The sequence below is a fragment of the Pezoporus flaviventris genome, unplaced genomic scaffold (genome assembly GCF_033815535.1).
Source record: "Pezoporus flaviventris isolate CSIRO_AGI_PZ_B2104156 unplaced genomic scaffold, CSIRO_AGI_Pfla_v1 ptg000040l, whole genome shotgun sequence".
In the NCBI taxonomy this organism is placed as follows: Eukaryota; Metazoa; Chordata; class Aves; order Psittaciformes; family Psittacidae; genus Pezoporus; species Pezoporus flaviventris.
Genome location: NW_026892588.1, coordinates 9,011,081 through 9,039,055, shown reverse-complemented (window position 1 = coordinate 9,039,055; position 27,975 = coordinate 9,011,081). Strand labels below are relative to the sequence as shown.

General features: G+C 43.1%; 1 protein-coding gene across 2 annotated transcripts; it reads right to left on the bottom strand.

Moving 5' to 3' along the window:
• Positions 1–1,307: 1,307 nt before the first annotated feature.
• On the bottom strand, positions 1,308–27,076 carry SYDE2 (synapse defective Rho GTPase homolog 2). Of its 2 annotated transcripts, XM_061465192.1 has the most exons (8): positions 26,797–27,076; positions 22,489–23,214; positions 12,105–13,198; positions 9,365–9,491; positions 5,829–6,010; positions 4,889–5,120; positions 2,921–2,979; positions 2,204–2,338 (listed from the first exon to the last, which is right to left on the bottom strand). In XM_061465192.1, exons 1-7 carry the CDS (start codon positions 26,900–26,902, stop codon positions 2,969–2,971), a joined length of 2,478 nt encoding a protein of 825 aa, XP_061321176.1. In that variant the 5' UTR covers positions 26,903–27,076; the 3' UTR covers positions 2,204–2,338; positions 2,921–2,968. The 2 variants fall into 2 exon arrangements, with proteins under 2 accessions (XP_061321175.1, XP_061321176.1); XM_061465191.1 differs by lacking the exon at positions 2,921–2,979 and having other exon boundaries at positions 1,308–2,338; positions 26,797–27,074.
• Positions 27,077–27,975: the final 899 nt, after the last annotated feature.

Here is a 27,975-nt window from a genome sequence, read left to right as displayed (position 1 = left end):
TAAATTTATAGTTCAAAAAGTATGCACATTCTGTAGGTATAAAAGTTTAAAAAAATACATCGATTTATTGATAAATGCTTCAGGTTAAATTTACATTTTCATACATTATCATTATATTGCAATAATTGTCTTGCATCTTTTAACACTTATAAAAAATAAATTAACGGGATTGGATAAATCACTTGAAACCATGCTAGAATAATTCCTTAGAAAAGAGGGGTGAATTTTGCCATAGTAATTCTAAATTCCTTGCTACTGTAAATAAATAACTCTTCCATTAAGCAGTACAAGGTTAGCAGAACAGCACTTACAGGGTGAACAGGAAGCCGTGGTGGGATACCAACATTGTACCAAGAACATGAAGGGAATTAACTTCTACCCTGACAGCAACTTTGACCTCTCAAAACACAAAACTCTCTTACCCTCACCCACCCAATTCCCCCCTTCCTCACGGGGGGGGGGGGGGGTGGGGGTGGTGGTGGTGGTGGTGGTGGTGTAAAGGACAAGGAATGACTCTTCATCTCCTTTTGGTTACAGGGACTATCAAAACATCCGTATGTGATCTGGTAACTATTTTTAATTAAACCAAGAATGCATTTCCAAAATGTGAAATGTGTAATTGCTCACCATAAATACCTAAAGATAAAAAATGATCTGAGGAGAAGATGGAAACAGCTCTATCTAATCAGGTCACAGTGAACTGCAATCCCACCCAAACTCCCCAGGAGTAACATCACTCAACCCATTCTACCTCATGTAACAACTCAGGTTTCCATTTTGGGGAGATTCATTGAAATAAAGACTCAGAAAAGAAGTAACTGCCTTTGAACTTGAGTCTTGCATCTCCAGAGCCTTCAGAGTGGGCTCAAACACGTCTAACTACAGCAGCCAGACAAAGGTACCACAACAGAAACATGTGAAACTCCACAATAATGTAACAGGTTACAAGGACAAACCAGAAGTGTTTTTGGAAAGGCAAATACCTTCCAGACCTTCCTTATATATGGAGGGGAAATGAAAAAAAAGATGCAGAGAAAAAACCTGAACAAAAGGAATTAAAAAAAACAGGGAAAGCAGGTGGTGTGTGAGGGAGAACACAAGGTCATTAACGTTAATCATTCCCTTGCCTTCCCCCTGGCCATATCTCTGTGCATAAAACAAACACTGTGTTACCCAAGGGATAACCTCCTCCCGGCATCACTGAACACGTCCTCCTCAACATGGGGACGCTGCATCATTTTGAGACCTCTCCTCTTCAAAGGTGGCTACAGACACATGCACATTTATACATAGATATACAAACAAGGTTAGAAAAATATTTAATTTTTGCTTGTTTAAATAATTACTGGAAAGTGTTAATACAGGAATACATTAATATTTGTACAATTAAAACTTTATATATAAATATTATATATATATAAAGCATTTTTCATAGCAGCCATTGCATATATAGTAGAACAAGTCTGTGAAGTCTATGCTGCAAACTGAGGCCAAGCAGCATCCATCCTCTTCTGAGAGGAGCATCTGTACCGGAGCCAGGATTTCAAGATTGAGGAGTTCTGCTCCTCCAGTAAAGCCGCCGCTTTATCTTGTACCAGGTATTGCCCACACCACGTAAGTGCATAGTGTTTTTAGGGAGAAATGCCACTATGTGGAATCACCTCACAGTCTTTAAGCTTGTCTCCAACAGCTGAATCAGGCCAACACCTTCTAACAAAACGGCAGAAACATAACGGAATGGCTTAAAGTCTGTTAACGTCAGGTAGCCATGGCCTTATCATGAGGTGTGAGGGGGCAAGTGAGGGGCAAGGAGGAGGCGTCGTGCAGGACAGGGTTTAGTAACTCATATTTAGTTTATTTTTGTTGAGTTCCCTTTCCAGGTTTCCTATCAGAGTATCGATGCTTTCCTGCAGGTCTTTGAGGTTTGCTTTGTGATCCACCGTGGAGTCTATCGCTTGCATTGTCAAATAGCTCTGAAACGTGTGCTCTCTGGGGATGGACTGGGGGTGTCCTGCCAGGGCATCCAGCTCCTCAGCTTTGCTGCTGTCATCCCCGCTCTCTGAGTCCTCCGAAGGGACATCATCATAGTCTGCTTCAGTCAGACAGTCTTTTGAGTTTAAGAAGTAGTTCTCCCCACAGCTACTCCAGTCTCCAGCATAGCGGTTGCTTGACGGGCTGTTTAGACCTGCTGGCCTTGGTCTGAGTACCCCAGATATCTCGGTACCGCTCAGATTCAGCATCTGAGGCCTCTGCCTCTTGGGTCTCAGGTAATTCAGGGAGGATGGGTGCTCGGGAAAGGCATTCAGATGTGCTGGCTCTTTGGCAGGTGAATGGTGTACTAGAAGAGAGAAGTTACACCAGTCAGGAGTGAATCCATGCTGAAACAAGGAAAGTCGACAACAGATGCTGACTTTCCTCCCTTGATGTCACACGCTAAGAGCATGCATGAATACATGCAAGCTTACAGCCAACACATTCCACTATTACGTTTTCCACCACTGAATGATACGAAATAATTAGAAAACTACTGTCAAAGCTCAGTTTTGAAGATTCATGCCAGATTCAAATTGCAACAGAGAAAAAAGCCTATCTAAAAAGTAGAAACTCCAAGAGCACCGATTAAATTCATAGCATGAGTTAATCACCATCGGGCTCCAGGTCAAAGGAAAGCAAACAGCTCAGCTCACACACTTGGCTCAGGCTACAGGAGTAACAGAAAGCAGGCACAGCAAAAGAGGTTAAAACGCAACAAAAACCCCACTGCTGAGAAACACCTAGAGAAGCTGAAGAGCCGAACTCTTGCACTTCTCCTCTACCCTAACGTTCTGCACTATTAAAGCAGCTCATTTGCATTAATTTGCCTAAGCAGCCACAACCCCATGTCAGATGTACACTCAAACAGGTTTGATAGCAGTGTTACCTGAGCTCACGATTCTACAGCATAAGTTACTAACAGTCTCCTCCACTGTTACCGGCTTCCTATGGTAAACAGCACAAATATTTTTACCGACCTATTAAGCCCATTAAGCATCTGAGCTGCAAAATTTCTGCTTTTACACAGACCACCTCTTGGAATTAGCAGCAGAGACTTTCTATTCCCACAGAACAGAAAACGTGATGCACATAAACCCTTGCAGTTCACAGTCTCACAGTCTCTCTCATTGGACTCCTCACCCACAAGCACAAAGGCTCAGTCCCGAGATGTGCCCAATGCTTTTCTTTCTAGGTCTGCATTACAGGTCTCTCCAGGGGATTTTAGTCTTACTTTGCATCCTGCACAGTAACATGCAATAACTATCACTGCTTCTCCCCCCTGCCCTCCCTTACTATAACAAAAGCCCTTCTGTTTAGGCTATGCTCCATTAAGAGGAAGGGCCGTGGCTTAACAATAACTTGCCAGTATTATATGATCTAACTGAACAAGGACTATTTGTTTTCAGTTGGAAAAATACGGAAATTGAAGTATTGCACAACATGTTGATTATCAAGCTGTTTCAATCTACAGAAGATTAAATGTAAGGGACGAGGCTGGGATCCTTCCGTCGGGTCCAACTGTTCTGTTTACACTGCCAGGTATACACCTGCTCACGTCTCTGTTCATGTTTTACCACCCTTTTAGCACAATGTTCAGTTCTTGCAATCCAAGGGTCAACGTTCGGCTGTACTCTTCAAGGTGAAGGAAAACTCCACTACTGACCCTACTCCTGTCCCCTTTACAGCAATACACACTCCTATGGGCAGAGCTGCATCTACCTACTTGTTTTCCACAGCTGCTATGCAATAAGACATCCCCAGGGTTTCATAATTAGCTCCTGCACAGCATCTGCTGCCCCAAAAGCCCTCAGTCTCCCTCTTCCTCCACCCATGTTTCTCTTCTGTGCGGGCCCACCAACTGATAACCTGTTTTCAGTTTTGGTGGTCAGCAGCTTAGGACTGCCCAGCTGCAGCTCGCAATGGAGCAGAAGTGTCCTCAACCATCTCAATCCCATCATGAAGATGCACCATTTGTCAAACTAACTCTCCTCTTGCTCTTATCTTCAGGCAGAGCCAACAGCCAGCAGTTTCCCTGCTGCGCTGACCCAGAGCATGGTCAGTGTGCGCTTGTTACAGCCACAGGGTTGGCTGTCACAGGAGGTGACTCCAGGGCACAGCCACAGCCACCACCAGGTCACCAGAGTATGGAAATAATGTGAAGAGCATCATCCACAAGCAGCTCTTGCAGTGATATCCTTCCAGCACCCGCATCTGAGCTGACGGAAAGCCACTCACCTGCTCAGCTGGAAATGGGGCAGAGTGGCTAGCACTGCCTAATGCAAGCAAACTGTTATCAATCAGGCTGTCAGGATGTTCCCAACTCTGCCAAGTTACAAGGGAAGAAATAAAGCAGCCCTTTGGGTCATTTATGGGACCAAACAACTAATGAATTCCATACACGGTTAATCCTGAATGGTCAAAGCAGGAGAGCAAGTGGGGGAAAAAAACAATCAAACAAAGCCCCCATAAAACCCCCAAACAATCCAAAAAACACCCCAAAAAACCCAAACAACAAACAAAAAACCATTTCCAAAACCCCTTAATTCAGATGCTGAAGCCTCACTGTTACTAGGTTTGTTTTTTCTCATGTCTTTAATCACATAAATCACTCTCCACCATTTCTGACATTAAACTCTGCCATCTGGCAGGAAAGCAATCAAAACAACACATTTCCTATTAAACAAAGTGATCAAATATAAAGAGTAGATTACAAAATTGTCAAGATTTCTTTAGATTACCAGGTGACAACATAATACCTTGTGTTTTAGGAACTACAATGCTGCTCAATCATCCTGTGGATTAACATACACTGTTACGCAGTACAACCGCACAACAGTGGTTCATGAAACGGTACCTGGCCACAGCTGGAGTAAATAGTGAAGAACCTCTATGTGCTTTTTGAAGTCTAGGGCACTAGCAAGCTCCTCCGAGTCAATGAAGACTCTGTTGTTATGGTTGGTGGTCTCCTGCCTCTGGCTCAGTAACACAGGCCCAAAACATACAGCTAAATTCTGGCATGTCATCTTATTTACTTCATGGTAAGAAGCCACTAGTTTCAGGTGATCCAACAGCATCTTCAGGGTAGCCTAAAAGAACAAATTAAGACAGATTTTCTGGTAAAATACAGCTTGTTTCTTACCTGATCTCAGTTTTACATTTATGAGTTTTCTCACAGTGGAAAGGGGACAGGAGGAGAGGGGAGAGAAGCTGCAGAAGCAGTAGTGATGATCCAGGTACATTAGAAAATAAAGAAATATTCAGTATGACCCCAGCATCAGAACAAGCTTCCAGGTAACCTTCCAGGTACTGTGCAAGCCACTCACTTCCTATGTCCCCCCAAGAAACAGGCTAACTATGGTTTCCTACATTTGGAAGGTGTCAGCACACACCACTATTACACTGCACAGTAGTAAACACTTTATTGAACATACTTAAGAAGGCGAATGCATTTGCCCTTGTGATTACGACATACAGATCAGAGAGCTCCACAGAAATGGAGCAGGATACCACAGGAGAATAATCTTCAATCTAACAGTGTAAAAGTAATGGTCACAGCTTTTCATTCAGTTTTACAGAGACAATATAAAACGCAACCCAGAATAAACCCAGTAATGCAGAGCCTCCAATTAATCACAGCATGGAAGTATTTTCAAAGATGTGGGGCATCAGAAATCCAAGTGGACGGTTAAGTCAGGAAATGGGTGTACACATTTTGACATGTTTTATTTACAGAGTGAAAATGTCCCTTATTTTCTGAAGCATGCAATTTACTTGCCCCTGCTAGCACCACTCACCTTCTCAACATCTGGCAGACAATCCAGAAGGGCTGCTGTGTGCTCAGAGTCAGTTGGGTCATTCTCACAGCCACTTGCTGTCATTTTCAAGGGATTTTTCACCATGGCATCCAACACTGCTTCATAGAGCTGCTTGGTTATCAGGGGAGAGGGTAGCTCTCGCAGGTAATCCTTTAGGACACCTTCACAAGAGACACAAGAACAGTTGCCTTTAACAAGGTGCAGATTCACTTTCCAGCACTTTTTGGGACCACTGAGGGACATCAGCTTCATCTGAACCATGAGAAAATCCTTTGTGTCAGTGACACTCCTTACACTTGTGAGCCAAAGGTGAGAGGATGACAGTAACATGGCACAGTGAACCATGGACTCAGCGAAGAGGCAAGGGGTATCTCTGCAACCTCCCCATAAGGCTAGGGCCACCAGCACCCCATTCCTGCAATCTCAGCAGCTTCTCCAACTCACACAAGGCAGCTCATCACAAAGAAAGGAGTGAAGCCAGGATAGGAAGGTGCACTGCCTCCAGAGGTGTGTGCAGGAGCGGGTACACCAGGCACAGAGTGGGCACCTCTCCTCATTAGGGTGACAGAGAGGCAAGGAAAGGGCTCTTAGCAATCCCACACCCTGTCCAAGGAAAGGAGCTTTTACAAACACCAAAGTCTTCAGCTCCGTGACACCTCCTCCTTTATGTGCAACAGCAGCCAATTTGTCTGTTCAGTTTATTTGCAGCTATAAAATGATAAGCAAACACCCCAGTGCCAGCAGCATGTTTGGTGAAGCACAAACATTTCCTCACCTACCAAAGCAAAAACCACACAGATGTCCTTGAGAGAGAAACACCAGCTCCGGCCTGCCTGCCATATTCATCTGGAATATGTTTTGGTGTATTTTGTTTGTTTTATGAAGAATATGCCACTTCTGTTACAGCTCCACTTAAGGGGCTAGTTTTTGTTTAACAACTTAACTATATTCATCTCTGCCCACCAAATTTTATATCTTCCCTGGATTTTAGAGGCCCACATTCCATGCTGGTTAAAATATTTCAGAGACAAATGTGGCAGAGGCTGGTGCTGTACAGCATGGTTTCGGATACTTTCCTTTTTCCATAAGCAAAACAGTAGCAAAAGATGCTGACTTTTACCAGGATCTTTGCTTCAGCTGTGCTTTTTTTTGGAGGTGGAGGCTGACATAAGAATCAGCTTACAGTAGGAACTGGTCTGTCGTAACCAAATCCCTTCATACTACTGAAAAACTCACAACTGTCCATTAAAAATCATTTAGTAGAAAATTCTGTAATAGCATCCACAGTCATAGGACTACCACCTGTCAAAGGACTTTCTCCTGTTCAGCCCTGAATAACAGGACAGTTTAATGCCCCCTGACCTTTCTAAATCCTTTTGCTATTCATTCAGCTAAATTAGCCTTGTAAGAGGCTGTTGCTATTTCTTGTCATGAATCTACACTTCCCACTGTTGCCAGCCCACTAGCACATTTGCCTTGACACAACCACACACAACAAATTTAGACAGCAAGCACAAACTGCCATCCACTTCATTAATTCCTCATTTTTCTGGCCCACTGAGCTGTTAATAGCATTGCATGCTTTATGCAGAGATATGAATTCACGTGGATGCGAACAGACACAGTACAACAACATGACTCCTGGTCAGTTCCAAAATTGGGCTGCACACTCCAACTTGAGCCACAACCGGACTTAATTTGTGTGTAAGCCTCTGCCAACCCCAAGAGCATTTCTCAGTCAGGATTTAGTCATTAAATGTTCATTCTTTAGTCTTTGGAGACCTGTCAAAACCAAAAAAATCCTTTTAATCTCTTCACAAAGGAGAGCTACTCACATTTCAGAGGGACACGAGGCAGCGTTTCTCTCCAAATCAGCCAAGATTTGTGCTGAGGATTCATATTTTATGGAACACATGTTTTGGCTGATAAAAGTCTGAATTGTGTGCATCAGCCTCAGCACTGCAAATATAGCAGTAAAACACCAGGGAAAACATTCCCCCACAACCCAACTCCCTAAGGAAATTCAAGAGAGGTTTTGTGGGCTCTTTTATTGCTAGCACTAAGCACAGTGGGTACCTAGGTCTGTCAGCAGAAACTGCAGGTTCCCCTTTCAATCCAGACCATTTGTCTGCTTACAAGCTAACATCAGGCAGTTTCTGCTGTTTGGCAAAGCACCAGAGGGTTTTTATTCCCCCCATTCTGAACTGATTTGGAAAAAACAGGGCTTCAATAATCCATGGGACAATCTGATCTTAGAAGTTATCACCATTTTTTCCTCATTAATTTATTTGTAAAGAGAAGAAATTTATTCAGTTTAAAAGATCCTTTATAAAGGGTATATACCATCTGTGTACACCAACAGAAACACAGGTTTCTGCCGTGAGAATGCTTGTACTTCAGAGCAACACTGAACCCAACAGCAAAAATCTGCCAAGGCAAGTCAGGCGAACAGACTAGACTGTACGTTCTGAATCAAAGGGTTTATTTAACCCAGTAAATGTCACCAAGTAGTAGTATAATTACATAAAGTAGTGTCAGAAGACTAAAGTGTAATGAACAAAATTAATTCCCAATACACTGAAATGAAATAAACCACTAAACAGGGTAGAACTGTCCCATACAGCTGGATGCTGAAAGCTACAGAAAGGGCTTTGGCACAGGGAATTTATACCCTGGCTACTGTTGTTACATTTTCCATTCCTGGATAATGTAACAACAGTAAACCAGAGCAACTGGTTTACTCACTGGTACCTGAAATTAAAGTAACTTTGGCTCACATAACAAGTGTCAATACTCATAAAACTGTTCCGCTTTTAGGCAAAGAAAAACAACCTCAACAGCTTACTTCAGTTATGCAACTCCTGTGAAGGCACACATGTAAAGAGCTGATGCAGATGCAGACCTCCTGCTCCTGCACTCCCAGTCCTTCCCACCTTTGCCAGGAGCTTGCTGCATGACAGCAAGCCAATGGCCGCTCCAGTGAGCAGAAGAAAGTTGCTATTTAATTATGCTTTAGAAGAAGCAATGACCAAATGAAGGCTCTTTCCTGCAGTTCTAACCAGCTTAAGCAAGATGATGGGTTTCCAAAAGTCCTGCAATCTACAACATAAAGGGAGGACAGGGGGTTTATCCAAGACGGCCCTTGGAATCACGTCGTAGAGTTGCTAGCGCAGCTGATGTGCCTGATCACAGCCAAGTGATCCACTCCAATACAAACCAACAGCAGAGCTTAAACTGGCTCAGGGAACCTCAGCTCCTTTCAGACTTCCCTCTGTAACTGGTAGAGCAGTTACTAAAAGCAGCTCCTTCCATACCCTCCCTCTAAATCACCACTGCTTCATACTTATATATCCCCACTGCACTCACCCTCACCTAACTTTTATCAATACAAAGCAACAGTTAACAGCCTGCTAAATAACAACAGAAAACTAGTTCAGAGCAAAACTTCACCTTCTAAAGGTACTTTAAGAACATGGCACAAGTCCATACTATAAGAAAGCAAGTAAATCTGTTACCTGTTATGACATTAATATCCGGGTACTGGCTTTCACAGAGGGTAACAGCCTTGCTGTCCTTTTCAAATGCCTCTCGAAGTTCTTTCTTAACTGCTGCTGAGCCACATAACCGATACAGGCCTACCACCTAGAAGCAAAAACAATAGCCTGTATCAGTCATTTCCCTGCAGAGGGGACTAATAACTGGCATCATGTGTTGTCTCATCCAGGAAGTGCAACTAAATCAACTGTTTGGAAATATATATTAAAGAAATTCAATCAGTGCAAATCAAATGGTCACATATAGTATCAAACATTTCACAAGACACACAGTTGGGTCTGTGAAGTGCTGAATAACACTCATGTTTTCCATAATGGTGAACATCCTGAGAAGTATTTTGTTGACAGGAGTTTCAAATTGGAATAATTTAGTGCTTTGCTTCTATGCCAACTAAGGAAACGAAATACTGATGAAACATCTATTCTTATCCTATTTATTTAGATCACCATTATTTTTCCTAGTTTAACTATAGAAGGCAGAAATGGAACTTTGGCAGAAAGAAATTAGGAGAAGAAGTGGTTTGAGCTTTATGTATTTAAAATCACATACATTTTATATATATACCGAATTAAGGTTATTAATCATTAAGCAGAAAAAGCAGTCATACAACTACCTAGTAAAATAAGAAATGTTACAAGCAATTAAAAAGAAACAAGCAACAAGCAACAAAATAAACCATACTCTATTATTACACCTACAATATGCTATTTTAAAGATTACAAGATGCTGACCTACATGTGTTTCAAATCATATTAAAAGTTTTATGCAAAACAGAGGTTATTTAATTTGCTCAAAGTGACAGGAATGAAACCCACAACACTCTTGGACTGAACTACTGGTTAAATCATGTACTTTCATGCACTCAAATCTTGCATTTTATCATTATTTACTTTTCATCAACACCATTTACGCAAAGCACTCCTATCATCTTAAGGAACTAAATCTTAAACATATTAATTTTATTTTAATGAACTTCATAGGCAGCTGTACTGAGCAGTAAATGGTTAGTCCAAAACTCCCAGGGACTCAAAAGACAAAAAAATACCCAAGGACAAACAAACACACACACACAAAAAAAAACAAATAAAACACACACACAGGAAAACCCAAACAAAAAACAAACCCTGGCTTAGACTGTACTGACTTAAGACCATACAAATCTCAGTTTGCAAGCAAGAGTATTTGTCTGGCCATATATTAATTCCTATTTAAATAAATAGAAAGTTACCCAACTGAACTTGTACCCACTCTTCCCAAGACTGATCACAATCTAGTATTTGCCTAAGATAATTTAAACTTTTCTAATGCCAGACCTGGATTCAGGTGCATGTAACACACCATGACAGCAGTCTGCAGTATATAGTAAATATAAATGCCAGGCAAGCACGTGGTTAAGAAAAAGCTAACAGTAGATTTCTCATTTTTGGTTCTCCTTGTGCAAACACAAAAAACAGATTTCATGCTAAAAAGCACCAGGTAAATTCAGACAATTCAGATCCCAATCGCTTCATTACCAGTGTTGCCTTGATTACCCAATGTCATTTGCATGACTAGGTGCTAATAAGCCCAAAATAAAATGCTGAAACCATGGGACACATACACTGGTAAGAATAAAACTTCTCTTTTCCACTGCTTTTCGTAACAATGGAAGCATTCACAATAAGAATCATACAGTTGTTATCAGCAGTGACTTTCAGCAAAGTAATTACACAGAAGTAAGATTTCTCTGTATTTTATGACCTAGGTTATAAATGGCAGAGTTAATCTCTTAACACCTGGAACTATATCCAACCTGTCAGCAATTTAAAATAGAAACAGTGGTATTTCACCTGAGCAAGAACAGGTGTACAAGAAACCAAGGGCTCACACATGCTGTGGAATAGCATGCAAGAGTCCTCCCACCATCCGACCATAGGACTGTGAATAGTCCTTCCTATTCCTTCTTGTCTAACATCCATAACTGGTTATTTGTTTTCATACCTCATTCCTCAAACATATTTTTGTCCATTACCTTGCATCAACCAAAAAACTGTATTAAGATGAAGAGAAGAAACTGGGCACTGCTGCTTTACAGCATTCATCTCCTGTCCTGATTTTGAGAACAACCTAAAGAAAGGCCAGGGGCAGCAGCATGGGGAAACAATTAATTCAGCCCCTTGGGGTCTCCATCATCACCAGTGTGCCAGAGCCAAGTCTTTGGCATGTTGGTTTGAGACTGAACACATCTAAGTAAAATCTTGTCAAAAGACCTGTCCTCATCACTTTGTGTCACTGCACAGGATGCCTCAGTTTTGGGGAGGAGGGAACATTATACTCATTTTTGCATTTAGATACATGTCCTTATGGAATGATCCATGTCTCAGGAATCAAGCATTTTCAAGTTCCCAACTCTGCATTCTGAGGGTGACTACATGCTGGGGGTTCCACATTCATTTCACTATCCCAGTCCTAAAGCACTATTTTGAGTACATCTCCCCTGCAAAGGCCAAATTGGAAGCACTGATTTCACACAGTTCTGTTATTCTTCCTACATTACAGTGACTAGTGCTTACCAAACAGGAGCAGCACAGCAAAAGAAAACAAAAACTGACATGTAAAGGTGTTTTTCATTTCCCCTTTCCAACTCACTGCATACACTCTGTGACAACAGTTACCCTAACACAGAAGTATTAACAGAACAAATTAAAATATGCACAGTACCTGACAGCCTCTCCTTTCAATCTCCAGGATGCATTTCTGCATTAAAAGTGGCACCATCAAGCCTGCGTTTTCCTTCTCTACAACTTTCCGAGCATCTACCCCAAACATCACAGGCTCCCGATCTGCACCAAGGCCATCAAGAGAGTTCTCCCACTGCTCCATGAGTGTCAGCTTGACGTAAATAAGCCCCCTGGGTTCCAGTTTGACAGCCAGCTGATGCGTCTTTGCCACTCGGAAGAGAGTGGGAAGAGCCACGGTTCCATGGCAGCACACACGGTTCTTCCGCGGGGTGGGCTCCCAGCTGAACACCACCAGCTTCAAGTGCTGAGCGTTTTCGATTTCTATGTTGAACGTGTGGTCCATATCTAGGAATGTTGTCCTACACGTAAGCAAGGCTGTTCTTGCTTTGTTTACCGAGTCAACCTGTATTGCACAAAAGACATCTTTTGAGTCTATTCTTGGTGGTTTTAAGTCTTCAGCACCATAAAAGTGAATGCTCATGAGTCCAGAGAGGTACTGAGAGCACTTGGGTTGATCAGAAAAGTTGTAGTGTTTGAAGGCATCAATATCTATTTCAGTTTTACCACCGTTACTTGGAAGGCTCTCCTTTCCTTTCCCACACTTGGTTTCATGCCCATGTTTACCTGATTTTGTTATAAGTTCAGGAGAGTCGCCATCACTGAGGTAACCACCTTTGCTGAAGGATTTGGAGCTCCTCGACCTTTTCTTTTTGGGGGTGTGTTGTGACAACACGCTACTGTCCAGGTGGTAACGACTTATGACATTCCTGCTGGCAGCTGTGGTTGAGTTTCCAGAAGATGGCAAAGATACTGTATGGCTTGTATCCCTGGCTTTCAGCAGGGAAGGAGGATTATCTGAACTAGTATGGCTTGAAGTTCCCTTGACACTCAGCTTCCTGCTCAGCTCTGGCAGCTTTTTCATTTTCATGGAAAGCTTCCTCACAGTTCTGGGAGATTTAATTCTATCAGGGAATGGCCAGTTGATTGATCCGCTTTTTTTCAGAGGACTGGGACTTGGAGGAGAAACCTCTGTTGAGGGACTATCAGCCTTGTGTGCAAGTATACCTCCAGACCCTTTAGAAGAAAACAGAAGGAATAATCATATTCAAACCACTCAGTAACTGCTGTTCTCAGCAATGAAAAGACAAACATTGAGCTAGAGGGAAACATGTTGATTTGTCATAACCTGATACACACAATTCATTCAGACAACCATCATTCATTCATCAGGCAGATGTTCATGAGCATTTGGAAAGCTGTGCTCTGCTGGCTCGTTCAGCCAAGTTTGGCAGTTCATAGTCAAAAGCTAGATTTGTTCTGCTTTATGGAGATGAAAGGGCCAGAAACTACGTAAAAACAAACGAGCTATCTCAGCCATGACATTCAGCTCAAGCTATTTGTGCTGTATCCCCTGTAGAAGCAGACGTGGCTGAATTCCTGGGGCACAGATGCAATGAAACCAGTCTTAAATGAGAAAACACTGGAATATTGCAAACGCACCCCTGTCTACAAAGCCAACATTTAGCTACATAGCCAACACATCAGCACTGCCCACTCCTCTCAGGTCTAGAGGAAAGACACTCATCTCTAGAAAAGATTATGACTGTACTCTTCTGCATGTCCTTCTATTACACCAAAGAGACCTAAATCACTCCTGTGTAGACACAGTGAACATCTCACACCTTTTCTTCCATCATTTCTCTCAGCTCCTCCTTCCCACTGCAGGACAAAGAGGAGTACAACAAGAATTTATTCCTTCCTACACCGCCTCATTCCTGAAGTGTTGTTTTCATGAGATACTCAGCAAATCATACTTTAGAGAGATCTTGCAGATTTCTTAAAGGCTTACCACTTTCAATTCTGAACTAATCACCTTAAATCCAAATCACCATAGAGCTAGTGACTTTTACAAGTCCCTTGTCCAGCCAGATTAATTTTCACCCTTTAATTATAACTTTAAATACTTCACTTAGTTTAAACAGTTAATCAGGTGATCTGGTCTTTGGTCAAGGTGATTTGTTGTAGTTTTGGTTTTCTCCCAAAAATTCCCCTACAAAGACCAGTTGCAGTCCCAACAGAAATCTGGCTTTAATAACTTTTGCAGACAGTTGCTTGAAAGAATATCTGTGTAAAAGTCTCAGTTATGAAAAACAACGCCTAGAATATGTTTTCCAGAGCAACAGAGGAAAATTCATTTGGCCCTGCATCTCATGGTATTAGCCCCCTTGCAGGGGAAGGGCTATTTCTAGCATGCCTGCTGTGTTTTTCTGGAAAGCAGCTAGCTAGAAATGTAGTGTTCGATAAAAGTGGACAAAGACTTTCCTTGTACTGCAAATCACAGCACAGTCCCACTGGTGGGCTGGCCTGGAGTGCTCCACAGCAATCAGTGCCACACTGCAGACTGCTAACATTAATCTTCCCTTTCTGTCAAGTCTCTGGCATGGGCCTGGAAAAACAGGCCAGCAAATTAAACTTCCCCCCCTTCCCAGCTCTTTGAAACTGAAGGGTCAATCTAACACCCTGACTTTTATGTGTCCAACTTCTGCTGCGTTCAGCAGCAAACAGTTAAAATGAAATATGTGGCTGGAAGAAACTTAACAGTCGAGTATTATGCAGGATGGTATTCCCATCAGCATTGAGCCACATGTTGTTCCACTAAAGCCAGCAATGTGCTGAGGTATGCACGCCATTTTAAAGAGTGTACATGACACAACTCTGAACAAGCTGCAAAAGGAGCTGTAGCTTAGTTTGGTAACACTTCACTTCCAAGCCTTCCCCATCTGACACAGCTTTCCCACAGGGGTGCCAGAGCAACTGAGCTGTTCCTCATTCCTTTACCAAAGTACAAGGCTTGCTGGAAACAGGCTTCTCACTGTCCCTGCCCCTACTCACTCAGCCACTACACATCCCACATCCCATCTCAGCAGCTAAGCTTTAAAAATACCCTTACAAAAGGATGGTGGAGGAAGGAAGGAAGAAGATGAAACATAAGAGGCACCTGTTGAGTAAATGACTACCAGGGCAGCAAGGGGATGGTCAGTTTTGTGTATGCAGCTGACAATATATTTATGTGTATATATATAAATTGATGTCTTTCTTACAGTGAGAACACTCAATCAGTGGAACAAGCTCCCCTAGGACACAGTAGAGTCTCCATCACTGCAGGTTTTTGAGACACAACTGGACAGGGTGCTAGGTGATCTCATCGAGGCTCTCCTTCCCACCAAAGGGTGGACCAGACATCTGCGGTACTTTCCAACCTAGGCTGTTCTACCGTCTTTCCTACATACACCTTATGCTTTCCTGAAGATTTAGCATTATGAGCAACACAAGAAAAAAAAAAACAAAACAAACCAGCTTTTGAAGGCCAACACAAGCCAAATAAAAGTGACTTGACATCATAAGTGACTCCTTCCATCAGCTTGACTAGTAAAGCTGCCTTTTACTTTTCTCAGTGATATGGCTATGTGAAAGGATGAAACCTTTTATACAACCAAAGGGACACAACTGGAGAGACACAACCAGCCCACAGTGCCTTATGAACCCTTACCCCCCCTTTTTCTCCCCATGTGGCCAGATGTCCACAAGGCAATTGCCACTGTCCCCTTGATCGAGCAGGCTGGCACGCATGGACCATACGCCTACACAACACTGCCCCAAGGGAAGAGAGAACTCAAACCATCTTAAAGCACTTACAACACAGCCCCTGCCAGACATATGCAGTGATTCAGCACAGTAAAGATGCTTGTCTGACCCTGTTTAACACTGTTTACATGTGCTTGGGCACATATATCACTGTCATACCTGCTGCCAGCAAGGCATGTTATTTTACAGGCACATTTGATTATCCTAAGGTAGGGTTTCTGAGTTATTTTAAAGTTCATCAGAAAACCTGTAATTTATTTTGGGGGCAACAAGCTAAGGTGAGTGAATAAGTCAGAAAACTATTAGTTCCTTATTACAGCAAGCTACTGAAGTATCAAACGGCCACTCTCTCAACTAATGGAAATGCTGAGCTCTCACCAAACTAAACCTGAAAGGTAATTTAATTTTTCCAACCATTCTCCAGACATACTTAATAAGTAAACCACAATCTAACACTGAAAGCTTTTCTCTAGAATAACGGCATTAGTACTGAAGATCTAACCCATTTCATTTTGAAAAGAGGAAAAAAAAAAACAACCGAACACAGTTTACACAAAGTGGTTGTAACTTTCAAAACCAAAGCCCCCTTCTGCCTATGTTTTTCATGCCTTTTTAGTAGTATTATTTACAAAAACAACCCAAGGACTTTTGGGGAAGATGTGTTAAAAATGAAAAAACAGAAAATCAAAACAGAAAAGCTCAAATATCTCAAAATCGTTCTCGTAGCAAACAATGGGTGAGTGAAAATGGACTACTGTTCTTCTGTGCTAGATTACAAGAAATACTGATCTGGATGATCAACTGACACAAATGGCACAACTCTACTGATGTCAAGGGCTGTTAGCTTACACAGCTGCAGGCAACTTAGGTTTTTTCATCTTCAGATAGTTCCAGATCTGCTCTGATACAAAACTTCAAAAGAGAACTGTAAATAGCATTGAGAGAAGAATTCATGCGGTATCAAAATCAAGCAATTTCAATTAGGATACAAAGAAAGCATAATTTCTACTCATATCAGCAACTCGGGGTAGGACATACACTAAAAAAAGAACTTTTAAAAAATGAAATAGAATGGAATTACTTCTATGTAACATCTTAATTATCTAAATAAATGGAAGAATCTCCTGTTTTAACCTGTAAAAAAAGTCCTTTTTTACCCCTAGAAAACTACTACTTTGACCAATGCAGTCTGAGTTCTATCCCACATAATGTTTCAGTGTGAAGGAATGGAAAAATTATTAAAATGGTAAAAAAACCCAAACAAAAAACCCAATCAAACAGACAAAAACCTCTCTATGAATCTGGTAAAGATAGTCTGCTTTTTTCAAATTCTATGCACATGGACATTAATTAAGCTGTGATAAACCCATCAACACAGGGATCACCTGATCCCTAGAGCAAAAGATATAAAATTAATTGCTTTCAATAGCCCATTAATTAAAACAGGAAGTGATTACAGCAGAACCCCCCCAAGGCTCATGCACACTGAGAGGTGAAGGGGCTAACCGCTCACTGCGTGTTCTCCATCACAGTGGCGACCCTCAGAGCATCCTTTACAAGTGGTATCTCATTAGAGAGAGGAACAAGCATGTGTAACAGCACTTTAGATCTCTCACCACACTTAAAGAGTTCAGTATCTACAAATAAGCATGAGTTAGTTGCAGATATTTTAAGTCTCAATGATTCTGCAATGCACATAAATTGCAGAGGGCTCTGTTCATGTGCTGGCATCACACCAAGACACAAGCGGCAGTACTGCACCTGATGCCAAGCACTGCCTGTTTGGGCTGCTTTCATAGATTTCCTCCCCTCAGTGTGTCTTTCATGACATGAAAAGCAGTTTTGCCCCTATTTCCCCAATCAGAGAATATGAACAGTTACAGTTCAGTACAAATCACACTGGAACAGGCAATGGCTATTTTAAATGAACTGCTCCCACTCCGCAGCTGCTACATCCTTTTGCCTCTTCTACCAGCAGGTCTTTACGGCATTGTCATCCCATAGATCAAAGACACAAAAGCATGGGCACAAGCTGCTCATAAGCCCACCAAAAAACTGGCTTCAGCTCTGCAGGAGTAAAAGGGAGCAGAAGAACTTTTCTGCCATATGCCAAACCATTCTGTTATCTCAAATATTATGCAAATATTTCACGTGAATGCTTTTCTGCCTCATGAACCCAAAGCTTCTTGCACTTGGAGAACAGTTTAATCACAAAGCATCTTCCATCTGGAAAAACAAAAATTACGCAAATAGTATCTGCAATATGTGGAATGAAACTGGTACATAGAACTGGCTGCACAGTATACTCTGTATGTTGCTGGAAGCTATCTGCAACATCTAAGCACAAAAAATATTTGTTTGCATTGGCCCCAAAAGGTGTATTTGGAAACTAGGATAGTGGTCATGGTCTAAGTTGTGAAAGAACACTGTAGCTTTAAAGCGATTTAAGGCAACCTCTATCGGGCATACACTGAGGTCAAGTGTGAACATGGTACCACAGAACACCAGGTTGGAAGGGACCTCAACCTTCACTTCCTACTATGCTGAAATGAAATCTGCTTATGGTGATTCCTCCCAGGATCTTCCACCCAGGCAGCTAACACATATACATTTTCCACAGCAAAAGCACCGTCCAGATCCTGGCAACCTACAATGCATCAAGTCCTATCAGGATGTCCGAGATACACACACGTGTGAGATGATTCTACTCATTAGGCAGACACTAATAACAACAGTAATCCTACCCAAAAGCAAAAATAATACAAATTCTTCAGAAGGCACCACAGTGTAAATCTATTACAGGAGGTGGTATTGTAAAGAGGTGTTTTAATTCAACATTTTGCAGGTGATACACACATCTATAAAAATATACACGTAGAATTCAATCCTAAACAGCTGTAAACAAAATCTAACATTTTATATAGGCAAAAAAAAACCTATATGTAGAATTCTTCATACTGCATTTATAACAAAAAAAAAAAAAAATCCAATCATTTTATCTGCACAAGGAGACATTAAATTAAAAACAACCTCCAGGGTGCTTTCCTCCTAAAACTATTCTCCCACAGACTTAAGAGCACAAGGAGGCCCTGTTTCTATATTATGAATGTAGAACCAAGTTATCTTCTTACTCCAATCTCTTGTGTACTTGTTACAAACAAACCACATTATTCTCCTAAGTTCTGCAATAAAATCATAGAATGGTTTGGGTTGGAAAGGACCTTAAGATCATCCAGTTCCAACCCCCCTGCCATGGGCAGGAACACCTCACACTATACTATGTAGCCCAAGGCTCCATCCAGCTTGGCTTTGAACACTGCCAGTGATGAAGCATTTATCACTTCTTTGGGCAACCTGTTCCAGTGCCTCACCACCCTCACAGTAAAGAACTTCTTCCTTATATCTAACCTGAACTTCCCTTGTTTAAGTTTGAACCCATTACCCCTTGTCCTATCAGTACAGTCCCTAATGAAGAGTCCCTCTCCAGCATCTTGTAGGTCCACTTCAGATACTGGAAGGCTGCTGTGAGGTCTCCACGTAGTCTTCTCTTCTCCAGGCTGAACAGTCTCAATTCTCTCAGCCTGTCTTTGTACAGGTGTTCCAGCACACTTATCGTCCTCGTGGCCCTTCTCTGGACTTGCTCAAACAGCTCCATGTCCTTCTTATGGCAAGGACACCAGATCTGCACAAAGTACTCCAAGTAGGGTCTCATGAAAGTAGAGTAGAGGGGCAGGACCACCTCCTTCGACCTGCTGGTCACACTCCTTTTGATGCAGCCCAGGATACGGTTGGCTTTCTGGGCTGCAAGCGCACACTGAAGCTGGCTCCTGTTCAGTTTCTCATCAGCCAACACCCTCAAGTCTTTCTCCTCAGGGCTGCTGCTCTGAATCTCTTTGCCGCCGAGGCTTTAGCTGCACCTGGGATTGCCCTGAGTCAAGTGTAGGACCTTGCACTTGGCTTGGCTGAACTTCATGTGGCTGGCATTGTCCCACCTCTCAAACACGTCAAGGTGCCTCTGGATGACATCCCTTCCCTCCAGCGTGTCAACCGAACCACACAGCTTGGTAGAATCAGCAAACTTGCTTAGGGCACACTCAATCCCACTGTCCATGTCACTGACAAAGATGTTGAACAGGACTAGTCCCAACGCCAACCCCTGAAGGAAATCACTTGTTACTGAGAACACCAAGGGGCACCTTATGTCTAATCAGTTCCTTTTAAAAGCCAGTGTGGCCAGAATTACGCACCAAGGAATTACCTGACAAATCCTATTAACAAATGTCATTTAGTGTAGAAAGTAACCAGATTAATACCAGGAACTAATGGTGCAAATTAAGACTATGGGGCAAATTAGCACCTCTACAACTAGGATCCATTTTACTGATAACATTTACAGGGAATATCTATCTGCTGTTGTGTTTGGAAAGACTCTAAATAACTGAATTCTATAATTTATTTTTTCTTAAACTTCTGTCTAACAAGGTCTCTTCCAAAAAAAAATAGCAAAAAGAAACAAATTCACAACCCTTTTCTATCTACAAAGTTGGAAACCCAAATAAGGCAACATTTAAAGTTTTAAAGATAAAATTGATTCCATTATCCACAGAAGAAAGCAGCAAACGACAAAATGGACTGTATATTTTGTTGGCTTTTATAGAACCCCCTTTAATCCGTCTATGCTTCTCAAAATCTTATACTTTAGACTCTAACCAATATTGACATATATTACATAATATCATTAAGTAAGGTAAGCAGACTTTTCCCCAAAGCTGTAATCACTTATTTGTCAGGAGTTACTGCTGAACGTACCCAGCTTGCTAAGTATATAGACATCTGTTTCATAGCAGCTGTATAATTCAAGTAAGGTCCTAACACAAATAAAGCTAAATTGGCCATGTTGCCCTTCATGCAGTAATTCCTTATGGATGAGCTGTCGTTTTAAATTTCACTGAAAATAACTGTAGATACCTTAACTGGATTAAAAACAACTACTAAGTCACTTCTCCATAATCAAGCCGATTACTGAGCAGCAGGGATCCACTTCATCATTAATTAATCTATTCAGCGTGATCACTGTTCAATACATGCAAAATGAGAGCTGCATCTAAAGTACCTCAATTAACTCAATGCATAACAAACCAATCAGGTAAAAACTTTTCTCCCGGTTTCATAAGATGTATTTTTAAATAGACAATTTTTCTCTGAGAAATTAATGTTTCTTCAGTATGAAGACGATTTGGATTTTTCCCTTCTCCCACATTAAGGGATTTATTTTTCTTAAAATTAAATAGTCACTTGTATATTGGGAGATGAACCCCCTAAGTGAGGGTCAAACAGTTTGCAGGACACACATGGCTTCCCTAAATAACCATGCTTACTGACCTCTCCAAAGCACCTAGAGCTCCAACGATGACAAAAATCTACTTAAGAACATGGTATTTCAGTTATCTTGCAAGCAAATATAACTGGTCCAAGTATTTAATGCACCTATAAAGTGAGTTATTTCTAAATGAATGTCCAGTAACTTTGCCACTAAAAATATGCTTGTGTCTGCAGCATTCCCACAAAAAGAACAAAACATGAGCTCCCAGAAGACCAAGTGGTTTTTATTTCTGCTGTTTATAGCAGTTGTTCTGGTGCCTTTGAAAACAAGCCCTGTTCCCAGAAGCAGTCTCCACACTGGGAACCCAGGCACAGCAACTCTGGACACGTGAGGTTGTGAGGGCAGAAGCCTGCCAGGATGGCGAGCAGGGCAAGACAGATGGGGGTCCTCCTCTGGACACAATGCCGGTGTTCAGGTCCTCTCTGCTGAGGCAGGCAGAAATACAAGCTCTTACAAAGAGCAAAAGTGTGCAAAGACAACAGGAGCCTTCTCTAAAGAGGGGAACCTGGAATTCCCTGTCTCCTGAGCTTTATGCTATTTCTAACTCTCAACAGGATACTAGTGTTAAGCTCAAGATAATGTAAGACACATCACTAATTAAAATAATACCTTTTGGAAAGGCTTGGGGTTTTTTTTCTGCTTACTTTTTTTGCTGTGGTTTTATTTTTGTTTGGGCTTTTTTAATAGACTGGGAAAAATATTTAGTAAGATGCTGAATTCATGTAGTAATGGTATTATAGAAATGAGACCATCAATCACTCAGCCAAAGATAACAAGGACCAAAGAGACTAGGTTCTGAAAGTGAAAACCATTCCTCTCCAGTCTATTAGATTAGCCTGAGACAGTCAACAAGACAGCAATTATGGAAAAGGATGTGATGAATAGCATTTATATGGTCTTCCAAAAAAACTTTATTAAAAAGACCCAGACAGCAAGTTAAAGTTCTGCAGACATTAAGTAGCTTTAGGCCAGGGTTAGGCACTAGCTAACAAAGGAAACCCCACCACTACGTCCTCACATTACCCACGCTTTAGCAAGTTTGCTTTGTAAAACCTTTGCCTTCAGCAAGGTGAGGGCCCAAAAGCACAGAGAACAACCACAGTTGGACATACCATGGACAAACTGACTGAGAAAAGACTGTGCAGCTCTACACCTAGTAGACATCAGTCTCACAAATTGAGTCATATTTTATGAACTTGACAAGCATTTCCAGCAGAAATTTGCTTGATTAAGATAAAGGAAGGAGAAAGAGAAAAGAGAGATATCGGAAGGGTTTATTATTCCTCTAAAAGAAAACAGAGGACATAAACACTTTAATGTTCCTGAACCCTCTTACCTGTTGAAAGGCACTTAAAGGTAGGATTGTCCTCTGCTGCTGGCACACTGGGAGCCTTGCAGGCAAACCTCTGCCGATGCTGCTGCATTTGCTCCCCAGGATGTGCAGCATCGGCCTGACTCACTTCGCTGGGCTGAGCTGTATGACTGTTTCCTGGGCTCTCCGTGGAGCATGGGGGACCCTCACAGGGACCCACAGACATCCCAGAGTCACCTCCAGGGAGGGATTTGTACTGAATAGCCAGGGAGCCCACAGCAACAGGGCTATTCACAGCAGAAAGGTGCACCCTCGGCAAGTCAGGCTCATCATCTTCAGGGATTGGGTTGTACCATATTTCTCCTTCATCATCTGCATCATTATCCTCACCCAAGTCCAAAGCAGGGCTTCTTGGCACGGCAGGGCTTGCAGTGCCACCGACAGGAGCGCAGCCTTGTATGGGGCGCTCCCGCCCCACCGGTGACACGGAAGGAACCCGTGGCACTGCGGGTTCAGGCAGCGGGATAGGAGATTTGCGTACCGGGGTAACAGCCCTGTGCATTTCCTTACAGGCATTTTCTTCTTCCAGAGAAGGAGGAGGAGGTCGGTGCATGCTCTGCTGCAGCCAGCTGCGTTTCTTAGAAACAGTGATGCTGTTCATCGGCAGCCTGGGCTCAAGGACTGCACTGGCCTGGGGGGACCCAGGCTCTTTCCTGCTTCTCGAAGCTATGTAAACATTTTCGATTAGATCTGTTCCCAGAAAGAAAGGGAAAAAAAAAAAAGATGGAAACATAAATGTTTAGAATATCATTTTGCTTTCAACAGATGAACACACAAGCTGCCATATGACATCTATATTAAACCTCATGTGAAAGGACAAAAGACAAGTTGATGCAATTATAAAATTAGATTTCGGCCTGTCAAAGCAGAATGTGCACATAATTAATAAAGACTCAGACTTGTTTGCCTGTGTTTTTAACACCATGTAATTTAGATAAATGGCACCAAGATAGCTCTGCTGAAAGGTCATGCATACTTACACAGAAATGGCTGGGGTTTTTCTGCCAAGTTCAGGTACAATTGGTTTGAGAAGTTGCTATGTGGTTTTTCTCCAGTTTACTTAGCCAATGAAGAAACAGACCTTACTTTTGGTATAATGTACTACTAAAACGGCTACAAGAAACCCACATAGATTCACTTCTAGATTTTTATATAAATAAAGGTGATGATATCTCTTGCATAACAACCTCCAGAAAGGACTGTCTTTTCAGCTTTATCCTATAATTAAGACAGACGCAAGCCTGATTTGTAAGGAATAAAACCATCACAACAGGAAGGAAGGAGAATGAAGAGCTCATAGAATCACAGAATGGTTTGGGTTGGAAGGGACCTTAAAGATCACCCAATTCCAACCCCCTGTCATGGACAGGAACACCTTCCACTAGACCAAGCTGCTCTAAGCTCCATCTAACCTTCCATGAACAGCTTCTCTGAGCAACCTGTGCCGTTGCCCCACCACCCTCACAGGGAAGAACTTCTTCCTCATGTCTAACCTAAACGTAAAAAAGTTTTAAAATATCTAATGACACACCAAAAATTTAGTGCAACACCTGATCAGATTCCACTGACTGCTCCCAAGACTTGACACTATTTCCTTAAAGCAATCACCAAACATTTAATTATGCATCCAAAAAGTCACCTGCACTCAAGGTCCTTGTCAGAGCACATCCAAGCAGCCCACTCACCAGCAGTGGCAGGCTGCATGGCACCAAATGCAGCAGCACATCCAGGCAAGCACCAGTCCTGTCACTAGGACTGGAAGGAAAGCTGCAAATACATTCAAATGATAAACAGGGAATGGAGGACAGATAACCCTCACGCTCCTCTGCACAGAACAACCCAGACAGGGTTTGCTCAGCTACTGAGACTGAATGGGGATAACTGGGTTTCCTAAAACAGACAACTTGTTTTCATGGGAAGCCCTCCGCAGTTTGAAATTCCATATGGGAGCAGCTATTTGATACTGCTTGAACGTTATTCTCAGAAAAAAAAAATATTTGAACACCAATCACAGACGTCAAAATAGGGACATGTCTCTGGAGAATTCAAGGAGCAGCTCTGCAAATCTAGCTACGTTCACTGCAGACAGTGAGACAGGAAAAAGACTGTCACTTTAACATCTTCCCTTCTACCCTCTTTTTCGGTTTGTACTTTAATGACAGAAGAGATCCTCAATAAGATCTGATACACCATTTGATGAAAGATTCATCAGTTGGTGATTCTTTTTTTTTAAGGTGAGGTTTACTTGTTTAGCTAAACTGCAATATGAACAGCTTGTGATCTGAAGAATTAACTTGGTTCAAAGAAGTAACAGAATTAACCATGCTCATTTTGAAGCCTGTGCACACCTCCACTGAAGTGCTTCGCTACACTGGGGTCTAAGTCAGTCCATTAACAGAATATGAGGAAAATAAGAAAGCAGGGCTGAGGGAGCAGATCTCTGGGCAAAGTTTCAGTGATTTGGCAGCAACTGTATTCCTTCCCCCACCCACAGCCTCAAGATTTAAATGTGCCATGGCAAACATTCCCCTTTACACAAATTTCACTACTATTTCAAGAATAACCAGAAGGACAGGGAACTAATCTGCAGAGGGCACAGGGCTAGGCCTGCATTTCCAAGAAGCCAGGTTGGATCAGGTACTTCTCAGGCAGGCACCCTCCTATCTCAAAGCCCTCTACTTCTGCATGGACAGCGCAAGGAGACATCTCTGCTCCAGTGACATAAATAGATGGAGTATCTGAGAACTGTACTTCCACACAAAAAAAGTATCTGCTACTTCCTGCTCCACTGTAGGAACACAGGCCCATCTGCACCAGTTAAGGCAGCCCACAATTCCCAAACCAGTAGGCTCCTATGAGGTACAATGTGCCTAAATATACACCCAGCAACACATCTGGCACCAGCCTCAAGCTGCCCTTCGGTCCCAGCAGCAGTGACCGCACAGAGCAAACTCAGCTTTGTTTCCAACATCCATGCACACATTTCAGTTACAAACCCTGTGCAAAAGCTTACTGCAAAAACCTGATTACTAACCAGGCACATCCAACAACCCTGCTGCTGGCAGAGACACTGCACCTATCACACCTATTCACAGCCACCCCATCTCTGAACGAGCCAGCACACTGCCAGGGGTCATCGATCGCAAATGTTCACTGAATCCCATCCAAAACATACACTTACATGCACATCTTCCAACTGTGCAGTACCTGCAACCACTGCTTCCCCTTTATTCGAACTTGGCCATGCTCCTGAAAGCCCTTATGCCTGTGTTTATTTTAGAAACAGTCTCCCATGCAAGTATCTGCACAACCAGTGGTTCAATATCACAGAGCAAGTTTTCAGTGTTGTTAACTGTTATAGTAACGAGCTGGTTTTAAATAAATACAAAGCACTCAGACATAGACAGGCCAGGCACATACTTTTTGTTCCAGAGCAAAGTTCCATTCAGAAGAATGCTGCCTGCTCTCTGTTAGCACTTTCATATATTTAATGTGCGTGCAGAACTTTAATACTTTTAATGTAAAACCAGACCAGGCCTCCAAACAGATACAGAACATGTCAGTGGTTGCTCTCAAAAGGTGTTTAAGGGAGAAAAGTAAAGTGAAAAAAACGCAGGATTTTCCTTCACATTCCACTTTATATACAAGAAAATAAACAGATCAGTATTTAAAGTTAAGCCATTATGGTAACAACACATACATGCTCATATATGAGCAAAGCCAAAGAACTTCAACATTTCAGCTCAACTGAGGTCAAAACTGATATTCAGCCTACTACGCAGACATATAAATATTTCAACATGATGCTGTGCACTGCTTTTCCAAGCGTAAGGAAGAGGGGAACAGCTTTTCCAGCCTCTCCATATACGGATCAATCTATAGTTCTCCTGGCTGCTCCTTAAACACTCTTTCTTTCATTACATTTCTTAACGCAGCTACAAAGTATAATAGCTACGAATTTAGACGAAACAACAGCAAAATTGATTTGCAAGCTTTCAACGCGACCTTAAACCCAAACCACCACAAAGCCAAGCAGCAAACCCAAGCCAAGGAGTGACAGAGAGCAGCACGGCGAAGAAGCACTGCTCTAAACCCGAGAGCCCCTCACATTAACGAGGAATCTTTATTCCCGACAGGAGCAGAAATCACTGACGGGACGATGCTACCGCGGCGGACTGACTCCAGACCTCAACCCCAGACCGTTCCCCGTCCCTCACGTCCCGCTCCTCCCTGCCGTCTCAGGTGGAGGAGCCCCGTCCCTCAGACACTCACCCTGCGGGGCGCACACCCCGCCGTGGCGGTGCCCGGCGCCCGCTGTCCCTCGCTGAGACCTCCTGCCCCGCAGCTTAGAGAGCGTCCTACGGAGCGGGTCAGCCATGCCTAGCTGCTGCGTCCCCGACGCCTTCAGCGGGCGCTACGCCCCGGCCCGCGGGACCCGACAGCCCCGCTGCGCGGCAGGAGCGGGAGCGCTGGGCCGCGCTGCCCCATGGCGGCGTGCCTCCGCGAGCGCGGCCCCGGCTCCGCCGCGCACATACCTCGCATAGCTGAGCGGGGTGAGAGGGCGTCCGCAGTGCGCATGCCCGGCCCGGCCCGCCCCGCCCCGCCCGTGAGGGGCCACGGCTGATCCCCCTTCCACTGCCCTGGTCGGCCCGAGGGGAGGAGGACCCTTTGGTGCTTGCCGGAGGGGACTGGGGCTCCCGGGGCTATGGCAGGCGGCCCGGGGTCTGCCCCGCCCGGGCACGGACTTCTCAGCAATACCCCGAGTTGTACGCATAGTCTGTCAGACTACAGAGAGGGGTATCGTCACCTGCGTTAGCCATGTGCATGGCATTCCTTGCCAAACGGTCCACAGCATGTTTCAAATACTTCATAGCATCATAAAAACCTTTAAGATTATCAAGATCAGCCGTTACCCCAGGACGGCCAAGTACACCACTTAGCCATGTTCCTATGAGCCTTATCTACAGAGTATTTGAACACTTCCAGGGACAGTAATTCCACCACTGCCCTGGACAGCCTGTTCCAATGCCTGACAACCCTTTTGGTGAAGAAACTTCTCCAAACATCCAATCTAAACCTCCGCTTGCACAGCTTGAAGCTGTTACTTCTTGCCCTATCGCTTGTTACTTGGGAGGAGAGACCGATCTCACCTCACTACAACCTCCTTTCAGGTAGCTGTAGAGAGTGATGAAGTCCCCCCTGAGCCTTCTCCAGACTAAACAACCCCAGGTCCCTCAGCCATTCCTCATCACATTTGTGCTCCAGACCCTTCACCAGCTCCGTTGCCCTTTTCTGGACCCGCTGCAGCACCTCAATTGTCTCTCTTGTAATGAGGGGCGCAGAACTGAACACAGGATTCAAAGTAAGCTGCAAACTTATTTTCTGTGCATGTGGCAGTTCTCAGTCCCTGACAGGTTTTCAGACTGTTTACCTGCCCTCTCACTCTCATGA

What these genes read in the sequence shown, in the direction of transcription:
- SYDE2 (XM_061465191.1), bottom strand. Translation starts at nt 26,902, where the DNA reads ATGGCTGACCCGCTCCGTAGGACGCTCTCTAAGCTGCGGGGCAGGAGG. An exon ending in CGGGGTGTGCGCCCCGCAGG is followed by an intron (nt 23,215 to 26,796) that starts GTGAGTGTCTGA and finishes TTCTGGGAACAG; the next exon opens with ATCTAATCGAAAATGTTTAC. An exon ending in GGATATTAATGTCATAACAG is followed by an intron (nt 6,011 to 9,364) that starts GTAACAGATTTA and finishes TCTCTTGTGAAG; the next exon opens with GTGTCCTAAAGGATTACCTG.